General features: G+C 68.0%; 2 protein-coding genes across 3 annotated transcripts; one reads left to right on the plus strand and one right to left on the minus strand.

Annotated features, from left to right (window-relative positions):
• Positions 1-1897: 1897 nt before the first annotated feature.
• Positions 1898-4756, plus strand: BOLA1 (bolA family member 1). The gene is made up of 2 exons (XM_080570081.1): positions 1898-2050; positions 3984-4756. Exon 2 carries the CDS (start codon positions 3993-3995, stop codon positions 4395-4397), a length of 405 nt encoding a protein of 134 aa, XP_080426207.1. The 5' UTR covers positions 1898-2050; positions 3984-3992; the 3' UTR covers positions 4398-4756.
• A 120-nt stretch (positions 4757-4876) lies between these two features.
• SV2A (synaptic vesicle glycoprotein 2A) lies at positions 4877-17091 on the minus strand. Of its 2 annotated transcripts, none has more exons than XM_080570066.1 (13): positions 16946-17091; positions 12501-13252; positions 10717-10897; positions 10450-10601; positions 10224-10357; positions 10005-10094; positions 9706-9816; positions 9526-9614; positions 8924-9088; positions 8698-8831; positions 8407-8610; positions 7491-7650; positions 4877-6905 (listed from the first exon to the last, which is right to left on the minus strand). In XM_080570066.1, exons 2-13 carry the CDS (start codon positions 13078-13080, stop codon positions 6722-6724), a joined length of 2184 nt encoding a protein of 727 aa, XP_080426192.1. In that variant the 5' UTR covers positions 13081-13252; positions 16946-17091; the 3' UTR covers positions 4877-6721. The 2 variants fall into 2 exon arrangements, with proteins under 2 accessions (XP_080426192.1, XP_080426193.1); XM_080570067.1 differs by having other exon boundaries at positions 6028-6905; positions 12501-13097; positions 16946-17081.
• Positions 17092-17212: the final 121 nt, after the last annotated feature.

Consider the following 17212-nt stretch of genomic DNA (forward strand, 5'->3'; position numbering starts at 1 on the left):
GTGGGGGGGCTGGCTGGCTGTCGCTGTCTGTCCGGCCGGCCGTGTGCACGCGTTGCCGGGCGCTGGGGCGGCTCCCTCTGCGCGTGTCCGCGGGGCAGGCCCACACGTGGGCACGGCGCTGGGTGCCCGGAGCCCCCCCCGGTAACGGCGTGAAATTGGGGGGGGGGGGGGGGGGTCGGGGGGAGGAGGAAATGTGCACGCGTGGGTGCGTGGACGCGCGTGGGGGAGGGCAGCGGGGGTGGGGGGGGTCGGGGGTGTGCCACGGGGGGGGGTGTACAGCGAGCGCACGGAGTGGGCAGGGGGCGTGCGCGACCCCACGTGGGGAGCACGGACACGCGTGGGTGCGCGCCCCCTCCCCGACCCGGTGCGGGGTCACGTGACGCCGCCCCCAGCCCGCGCCCCGCCGCCGTTCCCGCGGGCGCCACCCCCGTGCCGCTCCATATAAGGGCACAGGGGGCGGGGCCTGCACCAGCCCGCTCCCCCTCCCGGCCTCGGAGAGCCGGCGCGGCGGAGCCAATCAGCGCCGAGGGGGGCGGGGCGATGCGGGAGGGGGGCGGGGCTCATAGCGCGGGGGGCGGGGCCTCGGGGAGGGGGCGGGGCTTGGGCGGGCGCTGGGTTTAGGGGCGGGGGCGACCTCGGGGGGCGCGGGGGCAACCCCAGGAGGGGCGGGGGGGGCCCAGGGGGGAGAGGGCGCCGGGACCGGGCTGGGGACGGACCCCAGGGGTGGGTGGGGAAGGGGCCAGGGCCGGGGGCTGCTGGGGTTGGGGGTCAGGGGGGCACCGGCATCGTAAATCCGCTCCCCCCCCCGGCTCCCTTTTGGGTAAAATTCACGAGATTTTAGCTCCTGACAGCAGCGGGGGCGCGTGGCGGGGACAGCGGTGCTGGGTGGACGGGGGTCAGCGCCACCAAAAAAGAAGGAAAACAACCAATTTCCTGGCACGAGGGCGTGGTGGCAGCCAGGGGACACCGGGGGGGACACCGGGGGGGGACAGCGGGCGGCCACCGCGGCTCGGGGCGCCAGCGGCGGGTCGGAGCTGGCAGCAGAGTGGGCCGGGGCCCTGATTTATGGCCACCGGGCCGCGATTTAGGGCCACCGGGCCCTGATTTATGGCCACCGGGCCGCGATTTAGGGCCACCGGGCCCTGATTTATGGCCACCGGGCCGCGATTTAGGGCCACCGGGCCCTGATTTATGGCCACCGCGCTGGGGAAGGCCAGGCAGGAAGGCCGGGGGTGGCGGTGAGCGGGGTCGATGGCGTGACGTCCCGCCGGGCGTGGCGCCCCCCCGGGGTCACAGCCCACAGGCGTCACATCCCACTGGGGTCACACCCCACGGGGGTCACACCCGTCCCGTGTCCCATCCCCCCAGTGTCCCACCCCACTCATGTCACGCTCCCTCTGGTGTCCCACCCCACTCGTGTCACATCCCACAGGCACCAAACCCCCCCGTGTCCCATCCCCTCGTTGTCACCTTCCCCCCGTGTCCCCACCCCACTCGTGTCCCACCCCCGTGTCCCACCCCCCCCCCAGTCTCCCACCACCTTGGTGTCATCCCCCCGTGTCCCCACCCCACTCGTGTCCCACCCATTCGTGTCACACTCCTCCTGGTGTCATACCCCACTCGTGTCCCCCCCCCACTCGTGTCCCACCCCCATGTCCCACCCCCCCAGTGTCCCACCCCACTCGTGTCCCACTGCCCCGCTTCCCACCACCCTGGTGTCACCCTCCCATGTCCCCACCCCACTCGTGTCCCACCCCCCGTGTCCCACCCCCCCCGGTCTCCCACGCCCCAGGTGTCACCCCCCCCGTCCCCACCCCACTCGTGCCCCCCCCCACGGGTATCAGCCCCCCCCCCACCCTTGTGGGGCCGCCACCACCCGTGGGTGCCCCCCCCGTCCCCTGCCCTCCTCGGGCTCCCGGGGAGGGGCGGGGTCCGCAAGGCCTTCTGGGAGCTGTAGTTCCGCCGGGGGCACGTGACGGGGCGGAGGGGGGCGGGGGGGACTCCATTTCCCATCGTGCCCAGCGGCGGAGCGCAGCCGGAGCGGAGCTCGGTGAGGGGGCCGGGGGGGGGGCGGGCGTGGGACCCCTGGGGCTGCGGGCGGGGGTGGGGGGGACCCCAAAAAGCCAGAGACCCCCCAAAAGAAACCTGAGACCCCCCCAAAAAAAGCCTGAGACCTCACCAGCGCCCCTTGCTGCCGCCCTCGTCATTGGGGCTGATCCTAAACGCCCCCCCCCCAAAAAAACCCTCACCGTGCCCTAGCGCCCCCCCTACGACCCCGTGTCCCCCCCCCTCCAGTCCCCCATAAACGGGTCTGGTCCTGCAGGGCCCCCCCAAAACCCCCCATAACTCCCCACGCAACCCCACATCCCCCCTTCCTGCCCCCCATTTAAAACCCTCGCCCCCCCCCCCCCCCTTTCTACCACCCCCACTTGTAGGGTCTGATCCTACAGAGCCCCCCCCAAAACTCCTTATCTCCCCCCCCCGCTCCCCTTTCCTGCCACCCCCCATTTATAGGGTCTGCTCCTGCAGAGCCCCCCCAGAACTCTGCATTGCCCCCCCACAACCCCTTATCCCCCCCTTCCTGCCCCCCCATTTATAGGCTCTGATCTGACAGAGCCCCCCCAGACCGCCCCATCCCCATATCCCCAACCCTATATCCCCCTTCCCTGCCCCCCTCAATTATAGGGTCTGAACCTGCAGAACCCCCCAAACCTCCCCATCCACAGCCCCCCCCACAAAACCCCACACCCCCCTTCCCGTTCCCCCATTTATAGGCGCTGATCCTACAGAGCCCCCCCACCCCCCCCTAGCCCCATATCCCCAACCCCATATCCCCCCTCCCTGCCCCCTCCACTTGTAGGGTCTGATCCTACACATTCCTGGTTCCCAGGTTGGTGTGTTCAGAGCCCCCCCAAACCCACCCCATCCCCAACTCCCCCCCCCCCAATCCCCTTTCCTGCCCCCCCATCCCTAGGCTCTGACCCTCCAGAGCCCCCCCCACCCCCCCCATCCCCATATCCCCAACCCTATATCCCCCCTCCCTGCCCCCTCCACTTATAGGGTCTGATCCTACAGAGCCCCCCCAAACCTCCCCATCCCCAACTCCCCCCACAACCCTATATCTCCCTGTCCTATCCCCCCATCCCTAGGCTCTGACCCTCCAGAGCCCCCCCCACCCCCCCCATCCCCATATCCCCAACCCTATATCCCCCCTCCCTGCCCCCTCCACTTATAGGGTCTGATCCTACAGAGCCCCCCCCAAACCTCCCCATCCCCAACTGCCCCCCCCACAACCCCCCTTCCTTGCCCCCCCATCCCTAGGCTCTGACCCTCCAGAGCCCCCCCAACCCCCCCATCCCCATATCCCCAACCCTATATCCCCCCTCCCTGCCCCCTCCTCTTATAGGGTCTGATCCTACAGAGCCCCCCCGAACCTCCCCATCCCCAACTCCCCCCCCCAACCCTATATCTCCCTGTCCTACCCCCCCATTTCTAGGCTCTGACCCTACAGAGCCCCCCCAACCCCCCCCATCCCCATATCCCCAGCCCTATATCCCCCCTCCCTGCCCCCTCCACTTATAGGGTCTGATCCTACAGAGCCCCCCCGAACCTCCCCATCCAAAACTTCCCCCCCCCAACCCTATATCTCCCCTTCCTAACCCGCCATCCCTAGGCTCTGACCCTACAGAGCCCCCCCAACCCCCCCCATCCCCATATCCCCAACCCTATATCCCCCCTCCCTGCCCCCTCCTCTTATAGGGTCTGATCCTACAGAGCCCCCCCCCCAAACCTCCCCATCCCCAACTCCCCCCCAAAACCCCCCTTCCTACCCCCCACATTCCTAGGCTCTGACCCTCCAGAGCCCCCCCCCATCCCCATATCCCCAACCCCATATCCCCCCTCCCTACCTCCCCTAATTATAGGGTCAGAACCCTCAGACCCCCCCATTCTAACCCCCCCCCCTCCCCATTTTTCTCCTGCAGACCCTGCAGATGCCGCGTCCCCCCCTGACCGCCGCGGGCCGGGCCCTGTCGGCCGTGGCCGAGCGCCCGCTGGCCGGCGCCATCCGCGCCAAGCTGGACGCGGCCCTACAACCCAGCCACCTGCAGGTCCTGGACGAGAGCCCCCGGCACGGCGGCCCCCCCGGAGCCGAAACCCATTTCGCCGTGGTGGTGGTGAGCGGGCGCTTCGCCGGGCTGAGCCCCCTGCAGCGGCACCGCCTGGTCCACGCCGCGCTCAGCGCCGAGCTCGCCGGCCCCCTGCACGCCCTCGCCATCGTCGCCAGGACCCCCGAGCAGTGGGACGCCGACCCCCGTGTCCCCCCCCGGCCCCCTTGCCTGGGGGGGTCCAAGCACGAGCGGCGCGGGGCCGCCGTAGACGCTACTGCTTCGGCGTGACGCTGCACCCCAGCGCGTTTCGGGGGGTATTTTGGCCGTTTTAGGTGGTTTTGGGGTTTTTTTTTTTGGCCCGTTTTTCGGGTACGGATGAGGTGTGGGTTTGGGAGCACGGCTTTTGGGGTGACCCCCCCCCACCCCACCCCCAGCCAGGCCCCCAGCCCTCGCTGCTCCTTCCCGTCGAACCGCTCCCAAATCTGGGGGAGATTTGGGGGATTTGGGGGATTTTCTCGATGTCGTCTTCAAGGCGTTCACCTCTTGGCCTCCCCCCCCGCCCCCGTCTGCCCCCCCCCCCCCACCGCATCGCGTCCCCCCTCCCACCCCGACCCCAAAAATAAACAGCTCCTGGCTCCTCATCCGAAGCGGCTCCGACAGCTGGGTGTTATTGGGGTAACACGGCATGGGGGGGGGGGGGGGTTCATCGTAGCGGGGGGGGGGATTTTTCTCTTTTTTTTTTGGTCGTTCGTGTGGTTTTCGTCGTCTTTTTGTTTTTTTTTTTTTTTTTAATTCTTTACAAACATCTAAAAACTACAGCACGGCACGACTGCGTACGGACAGAACTATGGATGTGCTCGGAAAAAAGACCAGCTACACCGAAGGAGGACGGGGAGGAAGAGGAGGAGGAGGAGGAGGAGGAAGAGCAGCAGGAGGAAGAGGAGGAAGAGGAGGAGGAGGAGGACGGCACTCGGACGAGATGAAGCACGCGCCGCTCGCTTGCTCAGAGGGGAGGGGGCCCGCTGGGGGGGGGGTGCCGGGGAGGGGCCTCCCAAGTGCTTTTTGCATAGACCTCAGCCTCTGGTCCTTGGGGGGGGGGAGGCTGAGCCTCCCAGGGTGCCCACAGCGGGGGGGGCGCAGCCCCGGCACCCCCCCACCCCCCAATTTTTGGGGGTCCCGCTTTTTTGGGCGCCGCCGTTGTGCTTTGCGAACCGCCGGGCTGGGGGCTTGTGCTCTGGGCTGGGGGAGACAGGGGTTTTTTTGGGGGGGGGGGGGGGGGGAATGCCCCCCCCCCCTTTTAAATGCCCCCCCCACCGTTCCCTTTTAAAAGCCTAAGGAAGGAAAATTTGAAAAAAAAAAAGTAGGAAAAAAAGGAAGCAGCAGGTTGGGGGGGTGCAGGTGACCCCCCCCCCCCACGCTGCAGCCACCCATCCCGCACCCCAAAATGCAGCCGTGCCCCCCTCCTACAGCGAGGGGGGGGGAATTGCATCGCTGGGGGGGGGGCGGCACATTTGTCCTTCTTCCCCCTGCAAATCCACGCCCCCCCCCCAGGAATGGGGCCGGGGCTGCGGGGGCACAGACCCCAAATTCATCACCAGCACCCCAAATTGGACAAGGGGGGGCCGGGGGGGCTTTGCTGCGCCGGGAGGTGCGAGGTGCTGGGCACCCCGGGTGCTGGGCTCAGCGCGGGGCTCTGCACCCCGAAATGGGGCTCTGCACCCCAAAAAGAGCGGGGCACGCTGAAGCACTGCGCACCCCAAGGCGCTGTGCACCCCAAAGCGCCGTGCACCCCAAAGAATCGTGTGCTTTAAGGTGGTGTGCACCCTAAAATGCCGTGCACCCCGAGGGGCTGAGCACCCCAACATGCCGTGCACCCCGAGATATTGTGCACCCCAGGGTGCCGTGCACCCCGAGGGGCTGAGCACCCCACCATGCCGTGCACCCCAACGGGCTGAGCACCCTCACGTGCCCTTCGCCCCAAGGTGTTGAGCACCCCGAGGTGCTGAGCACCCTAAATGTCGAGCACCCCAATGCGCCATGCACCCCAAGGTGCTGAGCTCCCCAAGGTGCTGAGCTCCCCAATATTCCCAGCCTCAGCCATGGGGGGAAACTGAGCCACAGCGCCGCCCCCCAGCCCCGCAGCAGAGCCGAGGGCCGAGCCTTCCTCCTCCTCCTCCTCTTCCTCGTCTCTCCCCAGCGCAACAGGGATTTGGGGGGGGGGGGACGCGGGGGCCTCTCCCCCAGCCCCACGAGGCTGGGGTGACCCCAACCCCCTGCCCTCGTCCCCCCCCGCGGCCCCCACCGAGCGAGCAGCTTTGCACAGACGGGGTGACACCGAGAAAAGAAATGGGGGGGGGTGGGGGGGGTCTTGGGTTGGGGGGGGGGGGAAGGAAAAGGGGTTGGGGTTTTTTGGGGGGGGGGGGGGGCAAGTGCAAATGAAAGAAAAAAAATCCCAAATGCTCCAAGAAGACGTTTCACAGTGTCTAACGAGACTAAGCCCCCCCCCCGGAGAGGGGGCAAGGAGGGGAGCCGGGATGGGGGGGTGGGGGGGGGGGCGAGATGGGGCTTTGGGGGGGGGGGGGGGTCCTCTCCCCGTGTGCCCCCCCCCCCCCTCACTGCAACACTTGCCCGCGGGTCTCCGGCAATTTCAAGGCGAGGGAGCTGCCGAGGGCCAGGGCGGTGGAGGCCAGGAGGATGGGCACGGCTTTCGTGATGCCCACGAAGGAGGTGAAGATGCTGATGCCCAGCACGGCCGCCAGCTTGCACAGGGCGTTGAGGAAGCCGAACGCCGTCGTCCTGGGGGGAAACGGGGGGGGGGGGGGAGTTAATCGGGGGGGGTCCCCGTCCAGCACGACCCCAAGGGTTTTGGCCGCTCGCGCCCTGCGCCCAAAAGTTTGGACCTGGACACCAAAACCTCGCAAACTGGACCCAAAAAAAATCATAACCGGCACCCAAAACTTCGCACCTGGACCTGAAAAACCTCGTATCCGACACCCAAAACCTCGCACCTGGACCCAAAACCTCGCACCTGGCACCCAAAAACCTCGTACCCAGCACCCAAAACCTTGTACGCGGCACCCAAGTCTTCGCACCCAGCAGCCAAAACCTCGCACCTGGACCCAAAACCTTGCACCTGGACCCAAAACCTCGCACCCAGCACCCAAAAATCTCGTAGCTGGCACCCAAATCTTCACACCCGGCACCCAAAAACCTCATATCCGGCACCCAAAACCTCACACCTGGCACCCAAAACCTTGCAGCCAGCACCCAAAAACCTCATACCTGGACCCAAATCCTTGCACCTGGGACCCTAAATCTCACCCCTGGCACCCCACGTCCCGCAGCCCAGCACCCCGGCACCTCGCGCCCGGCACCCCGCACCTCTTGTCGGAGGGGTAGAGCTCCACGGTGAGCACGTCGAGGGCGTTCCAGGAGGCGATGCTGACGCCGCCGAAGAGGCAGAGCAGCGCGATCATCGCCGACTCGCTGTTGCCGAAGGAGAGGAAGAAGCAGCTCACGCAGGACATCACGCTGGAGCCGGCTGCGGGGGGGGGGAACAGCGTCAGGGCCGGGGGCACCTCGCGCCCCTCCCCGGTGGGGGAGTGATCACAGAATCACCGAATTGTAGGGGTTGGAAGGGACCTCCAGAGACCATCGGGTCCAACCCCCCTGCCAAAGCAGGCTCCCTACAGCTGGCTGCCCAGGTAGGCGTCCAGACGGGCCTTGAATATCTCCAGAGAAGGAGCCCCCACAACCTCCCCGGGCAGCCTGTCCCAGGGCTCCGTCACCCTCCCTGCGAAGAAGTTGGCGCGGAACCTCCTGGGCTCCATTTTGTGGCCATCGCCCCTTGTCCTGTCCCCACAAAGCACTGAAAGGAGGTTGGCCGAACCCCTCTGCCTCCCACACCTCCGGTATTTATACACATTGATGAGATCCCCCCTCAGTCTTCTCTTCTCCAGGCTGACCAGCCCCAGGTCCCTCGGCCTTTCCTCAAAGGGAAAGATGCCCCAGGCCCCGTATCATCTTCGTGGCCCTCCGCTGGCCTCTTCCCAGGAGATCCCTGTCCTTTTTGTGCCGGGGAGCCCACAACCGGGCACAGCGCTCCAGCTGAGGCCTGACCGGGGCGGAGCAGAGCGGGAGGATCACCTCCCTTGACCTGCTGGCCGCTCTCCTTTTAATGCCCGCCAAGACCCCGTTGGCCTCGTTGGCCGCCGGGGCACCCTGCTGGCTCGCGGCCGACCTGCCGCCCACCAGGACCCCCCAGGACACCGAGATGGCGGAGGGGGGGGGTGCCCACCCAGCATGCGGAGGCGGCCGATCTTGTCCATGAGCAGGGCCGAGACGATGTTGCCGGGGAGCACGGCCAGGGTGCCCAGGAAGCTGACGAAGTAGATCATGTAGGCGTTGTTGTCGTCGCTGAAGTCCAGCTGGCAGCCCTCCTTGTTGTGCAGGAAGGTGCTGTTCACCACCCGGCTGTTGATGAACTTGTACTCGAAGAGATCTGCGGGGACCCAGAGGGGTCGTTGGGGGGGGGGGTGGCGAGCATCGGGGGGTTGAGGGGGGTTCTATCACCCCGTCCCCCTCCTACCGGTGTTGTAGAAGACGGTGGAGATGAAGGTGCAGTTCTTGAAGAAGGTGTTGCTGGAGGTGATGTCCTCGAAGTAGCACTCCTCGAAGAGCGAGTCCTCGAACGTCACCGACTTCATCTTCAGGCCGATGAACCTGGGGAGGGGCAAAAGGGAAGGGGGGGGAAAGGGCTCGCTGCCGTCCGCCGAGCCCCCGCCCCGGCGCCCCCGTCCACACCAGCCACGCACTTGTCGTTGAAGTACTCCCCGCCCTGGTGGATCTGGTTCTCCAGGGTGAAGTTGAAGGTGAAGTGCCGGACCTTCTCGCGGGTGAAGAGCTTGGTGCGCGAGGCGTACTCGATGTTCTGCAGGTGCTTTATCATGTCCGGGAACCACACCGTCAGCCCGTAGTAGCTGCGGGGCGAGAGGGGCTGAGCCTGGCCGCCACGAACCCGGCCCTGTTCCCGTGCCACCGGCCCTGGCCCCATGCCACCAGCCCCATATCACCATCCCCGTCCCCGTGCCATGATCCCCATGCCCGTGCCACCATCCCCGTCCCCAGGTCACCATCCCCATGCCCATGCCACCATCCCCGTCCCCGTGCCACCATCCCCGTCCCCGTGCCACCATCCCCGTCCCCATGCCACCATCCCTGTCCCCATACCACCATCCCCATCCCTGTGCCATGATCCCCATGCCCATGCCACCATCCCTGTCCCCATGCCACCATCCCTGTCCCCATGCCACCATCCCCAGCCCCGTGCCACCATCCCCATGCCACCAGGTGCCCCCACCCACGGGTGTCACCCCCCTTTCCCCGCCCCCCCCCCCAAGGGGTGCCCCAGCCCCACCTGAAGGACATGGTGAACCACACGGCCATCATCATCAGCGTGATGCGGCGGTACTCGGGCGCGAAGCACTGCTGGAAGTTGCTCCAAACCTACGGGGACGGGTGGGGAGGTGACGAGGGGACACCGCAGGGGACCAGGGCCACCCCCCGCCCCCCCCCCCCGGGCAGGATCCGGCCCCACCTGCTGCGAGAGGTTGAGGAATCGGACGAGCCAGCGCCGGTACCACGTGCCGGTGTCCGACTGGATCTCGATGAGTTCGTCCTCCCGCTTGATGGTCTTGATGTGGGTGACCTGCGGGTGCGGGGGGACGGTCTGGGCACGGTGGCCTTGGCCGTGATCCCAGCTCGCGGGTGAGCCCCGTCCCCACCTCGTGCCTCGGTTTCCCCGCCCGCTGACGCAGGGCTGCCCCCACCTCCGGGGGCTGCTTTTCCCGGAGGTGGCAGCCGGTGGGTGAGGGGGTGGGTACGGGGTGCCCTTACCGAAAAGACCCTCTCGGGGTGGCCCTTGGCCCTCATGTTGGTGTCGTGGACCTGCTTCAGCACCATCCAGGCCTCGTCGTGTTTGCCGTTCTGCAACACAGAGCCCGGGCTCACCCTGGGACCAATCCTGCCCTTGTCCTCCCCCCATCCCCGGCACCCATTCGGGGGGGACCCTGCCGGCACCCCCAGCCCCAGCGCCCCCTCCCAAGCTCTGGTCACCTCCAGGAAGAAGCGGGGGCTCTCGGGCATGGTGGTGAGCGCCCCGATGGCAAAGACGGAGGGGAAGGCGCAGACCAGGACGAAGACCCTCCAGCTGTGGAACTGGTACGCGGAGCCCATCTGGAAGCTCCAGCCTGCGGGGACGGGACGGGACGGGGGGGGCATGGAGGTGGCGCCGAGCCCCGGCGAGCCTCGCGGCGAGCGCGGCGGGCGCCGGTGCCCTTACCGTAGTGGGGGATGATGGCCCAGGCCATGGCGGAGGCGTAGATGCCCCCGATCATCCAGAACATGCAGAGCCAGCTCAGGTGCTCCCCGCGCTTCTCCTGCGCCAGGAACTCGGAGAAGTAGGAGAAGACGATGGGGATGGAGCCGCCGATGCTGGGGACGGAGGCAGAGCGGCATCAGGGGAGGCTGAGGAGGGGGGGGTTCGGCCTCGCGAGGGAGCGCAGCCCCCCCCAGCAGCCCCCCCCCCGACGGCGCCGTGCCCCCTTACCCCACGCCCGAGAGCAGCCTGCAGAAGAGGAAGGTGCCGTAGCCTTGGACGAAGGAGGAGAAGAAGGCGAAGACGCTGTTGACGGAGAGGGAGATGAGGAGGCACTGCCGTCGGCCCAGGCGGTCGGCCAGCCCGCCCCACAGGAAGGCGCCCACCATCATGCCCAGGTACACGATGAGCCCTGGGGGGGGGGGACGGGGACGGGGACGAAGGGGGGGGGACAGCAGTGTCAGCCCCACACACCGAGGGGCCCCCAGCACTGGCGGTGCTTGGGGCAAGGACTCAGTACCGGGGGGGTCCTGGGGTGCTGAGGGGATGCACGGGGCAGAGATCCCCCCCAGCACCAACCCAGAGACCCCCCCCCCACTGTCTGCATCCAGCCCCCCCCCTCCTCCTCCTGCCCTGAGTTTGCCAGGTCTTGGGGGGGGCACACAATAACACTCGGAATTTGGGCTGCATCGGGCACCCCGGGGAGGGGGGGGGGGCGCCGCAGTGCAGCCGACGCAGCCGCCCGCAGCCCCCCCAGAGCGCTCAGCGTCCCCTTATCAGCCCCGAGCAGGAGCAGGGAGATAAGCCGGGGGCTGGGGGGGGGCCACGAGGCACTCGCCCCCACCTGGCTGGTGCCTCCCGCCCCCCCATTTTCCCAGCTGGGACCAGTGTGGGACTGGGAGGAGGAGGATGGAGGGAGCTGGATGCCCAGAGGGCTCCTGTCCCCCCCCCCCCCGCCCCGTGTCCCCAAATCTCCTGTGTCCCCCTCACATAGCCCCCTGTCCCCCACGTACCCACGTCTCCCCCTGCCCTGCCATCTCCCCCTGTACCTTCACGTCCCCCCCACGTCCTCTGTACCCTCCGTATCTCCCGTGTCCCCCCCCTCCCCGAGTCCCGTTTGTCCTTCAGGGGGAAGGACACGCACATCCTGGGCCCCATCCACCCCACAGCCTCTCACATCCCCTATGTGCCCCAAATCCCCCCAAATCCCCCCCCATCCCCGTCTCTCTCCCTGTCCCCCCTGCTCCCGTTCTCCTCCCTGCTGCCGTGTCCCCTATGTGCCACGTCCCCCTACATCCCCCACCTGCCGATGTCCCCCGTGTCCCCTCTGCCTCTCCACATCCCCACGGCGTTCCTCCATGTCCCCTGTCTGCTCGTGTCCCCCCATAACCTCGTGTCCTTCCACCTCCCCCATCTGCTCGTGCGCCCCCATAGCCCTCCGTGGCCCCGACCTGCTCACATCCCCCCCTCTCAGGTGTCCCTCCATGTCCCCTTATCTGCTCGTGTCCCCCATAACCATGTCCCCCTCCATGTCCCCCATACCCCACGTGTCTCTCCACGCCCCCCTACCTTCTCATGTCCCCCAAACCCCTGGTCCCCCCTATCTGCTCATGTCCCCCATAGCCCACGTCCCCAGTAACCCATGTCCCCCTCTCTGCTCATGTTCCCCATGCCCCCTCTCCCCCTGTCCCCCTACCTGCTCATGTCCCCCATATCCCCATGTCCCCCAATGTCCCCTTATCTGCTCACATCCCCCATAGCCCATGTCCCCCAATGTCCCCTTATCTGCTCACATCCCCCATAGCCCATGTCCCCCTCCTTGTCCCCTTATCTGCTCACGTCCCCCACACCCCCTCTCCCCCTCCGTGTCCCCCTACCTGCCCGTGTCCCCCACATCCCAGTGTCCCTCCCTGCCCCCTACCTCCTCACCTCCCCCAAACCCCATGTCTCCCCACGTCCCCTCCCTGCTCCCGTCCCCCCGTCTCTCTCCCCCAAGCCCCCCGCCCTGGGCTCACCCAGCATGCCCTTGTTGGAGTCGGAGAGGCACATGTCCTTCTCGGCGCTGGGCAGCACGAAGCCTACCACGAAGACCTCCACGCCGTCGGCCATCAGGGCCAGTCCCAGGACGAAGTAGAGGGTCCACTGGAAGCGGCCGTGGCCGCACTCCTGCAGGATCAGCTCGTACTGCTGCGCCAGCTCCTCCTTGTCCTTCCGCCGCTGCCCCTCGGTGTCGTCGAAGGCGCCCGCGGCCGCCTCGGCCCCCAGCCGCTCCCCGGCCTTCATCGAGTCGTGCCGGGGGATGCCCTGGTACTCGCCCTCGTAGATCTCGTCCTCCTCGTCGTGGCCCTCGGTGGCGTCGCTGGAGGCCCCCTCCTCCTCGTTGGCCCCCTCGCCCCCCCGGTAGTAGCCGTCCTGTGGCGGGTAGTCTTCATCGTCCTCCTCCTCCTCGAAGCGGGTGTAGGAGCGCTTGGTGTACTCGTCCTGCATGCGGTCCATGCCCTTGCTCACCTTCTTGGCCGCGTGCTTCTTCACCTCCTTGGCGATGTCCTTGGCGCCCCGGATGAACGCCGTCCGGTCTCGGAAGCTCTCATCCATGGTGCCGGTGGGCTGGGCTGGGACACCAGTGCGGGATTGAGGGGGGGGGCTCCGCGTCGGGGCTGCGCCCTCACGCCCGTGGTCAGCAGTGGGGTGTTTGGGGCCGGGCGGCAGCGCCGCCACCCATCCACGTGGCGAAGGCTGGGAGGGGGCGCAGGGCAGGGCCCCGGACCTGGGGAGCCCAGACACAAGCGGTGCCCGCGTTAGGTTGGGAACGGTCCCGCACGTCCCCTCCAGGGGGGGACGGCTCAATTTGCGGCACTTTTTCCCCGGCTCGGATGGAGACGGGAGGGTTTGGGGCACCTCTGCCCCACGGCGAGGCTGCAGGGACCTGGGCGCAGCGAGAGCGGGACCGGGAGAGCCCGGCTTGGGGCCAGGCACCCGCAGCAGGGCACGGGGTGGGGAAGCAGCAGGATGTCAGGACATCCAGGGGGTGCCACCTCTCAGTGCCCCCTCTCCATGCTCACTCGGAGGAGCGAAGCTCTCACAGACACCTACGTTTCGGTAGCATTTAGGCACCCATTGACCTCGTTGGAATCCAAGGTGGATCCCCCAGCGCCCAACAACGTGGCTGAGCACAGGCTACGGGGCTTGTTCGCCTTGGTCTCTTCTCCCCAAGCACTGGCACCTCCCAGCCTTGTGGCAGCGGCCCCAGGGTCAGCCCCGGTTAGGCGACGCCCCCCCCAGGAGCAGCGGGGGACAGACGTTAGGGTCTGCAGGACCCCACGAGCTTCATTTCCACAGCACCTTGGGGCCGGGATCAAAAAATAAAGAAACAGAGGCGAGAAGGGAGCGCAGTGCGCAGGAGGTAGGTTTGATGCAGTGAGAGGGAGAATGGACCCACACAGGAAAATGGGCGAGCCGAAAGCCAACGGGGCCACCGCTCCCCTGCCTCAAGGGCCCCCCACAGGGGACCCCGGTGGGGATGGGGGGGATCCCTAATTGGGACGGGCCCCACAGGGGGGATCTTGGCAGCGATTGGGGTGAGGAGGGAGCAGATGGGCCCCACAGCCCCTCCAAGCGCCCACTGACAGCCCAGGGTCCCCAGGCCATGGGACCCCCCCGGATCCCTCCCGCTGGTCCCCAGCAGCCCATTGACAAAAAAGGCGGCGCCACCTCCTCAATGGGGCCGGGCAGGTGGGGCTGGGCCGGGAACCAATCAGCTCCGGGGGGCGTGGCCACCCCACCGGCATCAATGGGGCTGGGGGGGGCACGGCCCAGCTGTTCGGCCAATCAGCTTCAGGGGGTGTGGCCACGCACCTGCCCTCCCCCCGGCTCATGGCACCCATGGGGCGAGGGGGTCACGGGATGGGGACCTGGGGAGAGGACCCTGGGGATGGGGACATGGGGACGGGGACATGGGGAGGGGGACCTAGGGACGGGGACCTGGGGAGGGGACCCTGGGGATGGGGACCTGCAGATGGGGACCTGGGGATGGGGACCTGGGGACGGGGACATGGGGACGGGGACCTGCAGATGGGGACCTGGGGATGGGGACCCTGGGGATGGGGACCCTGGGGATGGGGACCCCAGGGCTCTGCAGGGCGCGTGGTGCCCCCCCAGGGGGTAGGGTCCCGGTGCCAGCGAGGGCTTGGGAAATCCCTGCCCATCCCCAGGGGGGGCACCCAGCCCACATCCCACCTCGCCCTCAAGGGACAGGGGACAAGGAGGCCGGGGGACATCGGGGACATCGCCGCCGCCGCCAGGCCGCAGGCAGCGCTTCTGCGGCAGGTTCAGCCAGGATTGCAAGTCACCGCCAAGAACCAGGCCACCAGCGGGCCCTCACCAGGTGCCGAAAGCACCCCGATCCCTCGGGAAGGGCAGGACGGAGAGGCACCGGCCCCACGCAGCCTGTGCCACCACCTGCCCCACGGGGACCACGAGGGGAACCAGCCGCCAAAGGCCACGGGGGTCCCCAAAACCACCCAGGGCAGCCCCAGTGCTTGGCATCGGTGCCCCAGGTTGGCAATCCCCAGCACGGTGCCGAACGAGGTTTGGGGTGAGGGGACCCTGGGAGGGGTCCCCAGCTCCGATCCAGGTGCCCAAAGCTCGCCGCGGTGGCAGAGGCGGCACCGGGGACCACGTGCCCAAGGCCACGTTCCCCGGGGAGGCTTCCAGAAGGGATTTGGCTGCGGGTCGTGCTTCATCAGAGCCTTCGGCCAAAGCCCTATCCCCGTGCTGCCACCCTGGTGGGAGCCAGGCGCCCCGGACCCCCCCCCCCCCCCAACCCCACAAGAGCTCAGCCCAGCGCGTGACAGGGACGGACCCCCAGACACCAGTGGGTACGGGCACTGCTGGCCCTGCTGAGGGGCCCGTCACGACCCCCACCACCCCCCCCAAATCGCTATTTTTACCCCCGGCAGCACAAAGCCGCCGGGCAGCAGCGGCCACGCGCGGACAGCGCCGCAGAAGTTGAGCCGCAGGGAGAGGGACGCAGCCGTCAGCGCGTGTCCCCCCCCCCCCCCCCGAGAGAGGGGGGACAGGGCACGGCGGGGAGCTAAAATTAGCCCTTCCAAAATAACCGGGGCCGTCAGCAGCGCTCCCCCCGGGGTGGGCGCCCACGCCGGCTCTGCGCAGGCACCCGGGGACGGTGCGGTGCCGGCGCTGCGGCACGCCGCGGCCACCCCCCCCGCCGCCCCAACCGAGCCGATTTCTGAATGAAGCCGGGCAGGGACCTCCAGGCAGCGTCAATCCGCTCATACGCCCCCCGCCCTCTCCTCCCCGGCTTGGTGGGGAGCAAAAACCCAGCCCGGGGAGCCCCCGCTGCCCTCCTCGGGTTAAATCCTGGGGGCTCCTGAAGCCACTGGAAGGAGCCGAGCCGTGGCCTTGGCAGCGCCAAGGTCATTTTGCCCCCGCGGGGCTGCCCCGCGGTGTCTCCCCGTGCGGCACGGTGTTTACACGGCCGTGTTTACACCCTCAGGGAGCTGGCAAAGGGCGAGGGGGGCAGAAGGGAGGCCGAGCACCCGGTGGGGAGGACGGGGCCGCCTGCGTGCACCAAGGTCACCGCTCGGCTCCGCGCCGGAGGAGCCGCTCGGCACGAGCCGGGGAGCCTCGAGCGGCCGAGCCGCCGCCGCGCAGGCTTTCAGGATGAGGGGTTTGATCTCACGAGGCAGCCAGAAGGCGCGCGCACCGTAGCCAGGAGCCCCACAGGCAAAATGGGGGGGGGGCCAGAAATGCTCTCCTGGCTGCACAAAGGCGCTGCTGGCCCCCTACCCCACCGGTGGCGTTAGCCCGGGCGAGCACTGCCAGCCCCGAGCGAGGCTGGGGGGCTGCGGAGCCTTTTCCTCCTGCCAGGTGCGCGATCGGAGCCAGCGATGGCCGCAGCCCTGCCTCGCTGCACACCCCGAGACCCCCCCCCCGGGGGTTCCCACGTCCGGGTCCCCCCCGCAGCCCCCGGCCTTTCTGCAGAACAGCCAGAACATGGCGACGAGGGAGAAGAGTTTGAAATCCACAGGGCCCAAGGTCATCGCCGACCCCCCCCCCCCCCCCCCACTTCCCACCCCCGGGGAGCTGAGGCTCTCCCCCCTCCCCAAAACCCGCCGGTGCCCCCAGGAGAAATCTCCATCCCCGCAACGAAATCCCCGCCGGCGGCGGTGCCCGGCCATACGGCAGCGCGGCAGGGATGACAAGGGGCTACCGAGCACGCACGTTAAAAATAAATAAATTAAAAAAAAATAAAAAAAAAAGACAAACCGAAGCTAGAGGCAAGGTTTTTCAGGACAAAATGGCCACAGCCATCGGAAAGGGAAAGCCGAACCCCTCACCCGCCAGCCGGCAACCCCGAGACGATGCTCAGTAGAAGCAGCGAGGAGAGGAGGAGGAGGGCGATCCCCCTTCCCAAAAGCCGTTCCTTTCTCCCCCTTACCTGCTTCAGCCCCGCGCTCCGCTCCAGCCGCGGCAGGAGGATGCTCCGGCGGGGATGTGGCAGGAAAACAGCTCGCGGGTACCAGCGCTAGCGCCGCAGCCTCCGCCACACACGCTGAGCGCTGGGAGAGTCCATTGCAAGAGCCCGGGGAAGGGAGGCGGCTGGGGGGGGGGGGGGAGCCGTGCTACAGCAACCGGCGATGCGGGGTGGGGGGGGGACGGCAGCAGGATTGGGGGGGCTCTCCCCTCTCCTTGGTTTTTTCGCCAA

The sequence above is a fragment of the Anser brachyrhynchus genome, assembly GCF_964034855.1.
Source record: "Anser brachyrhynchus genome assembly, chromosome: 28".
NCBI classification, from domain to species: Eukaryota; Metazoa; Chordata; class Aves; order Anseriformes; family Anatidae; genus Anser; species Anser brachyrhynchus.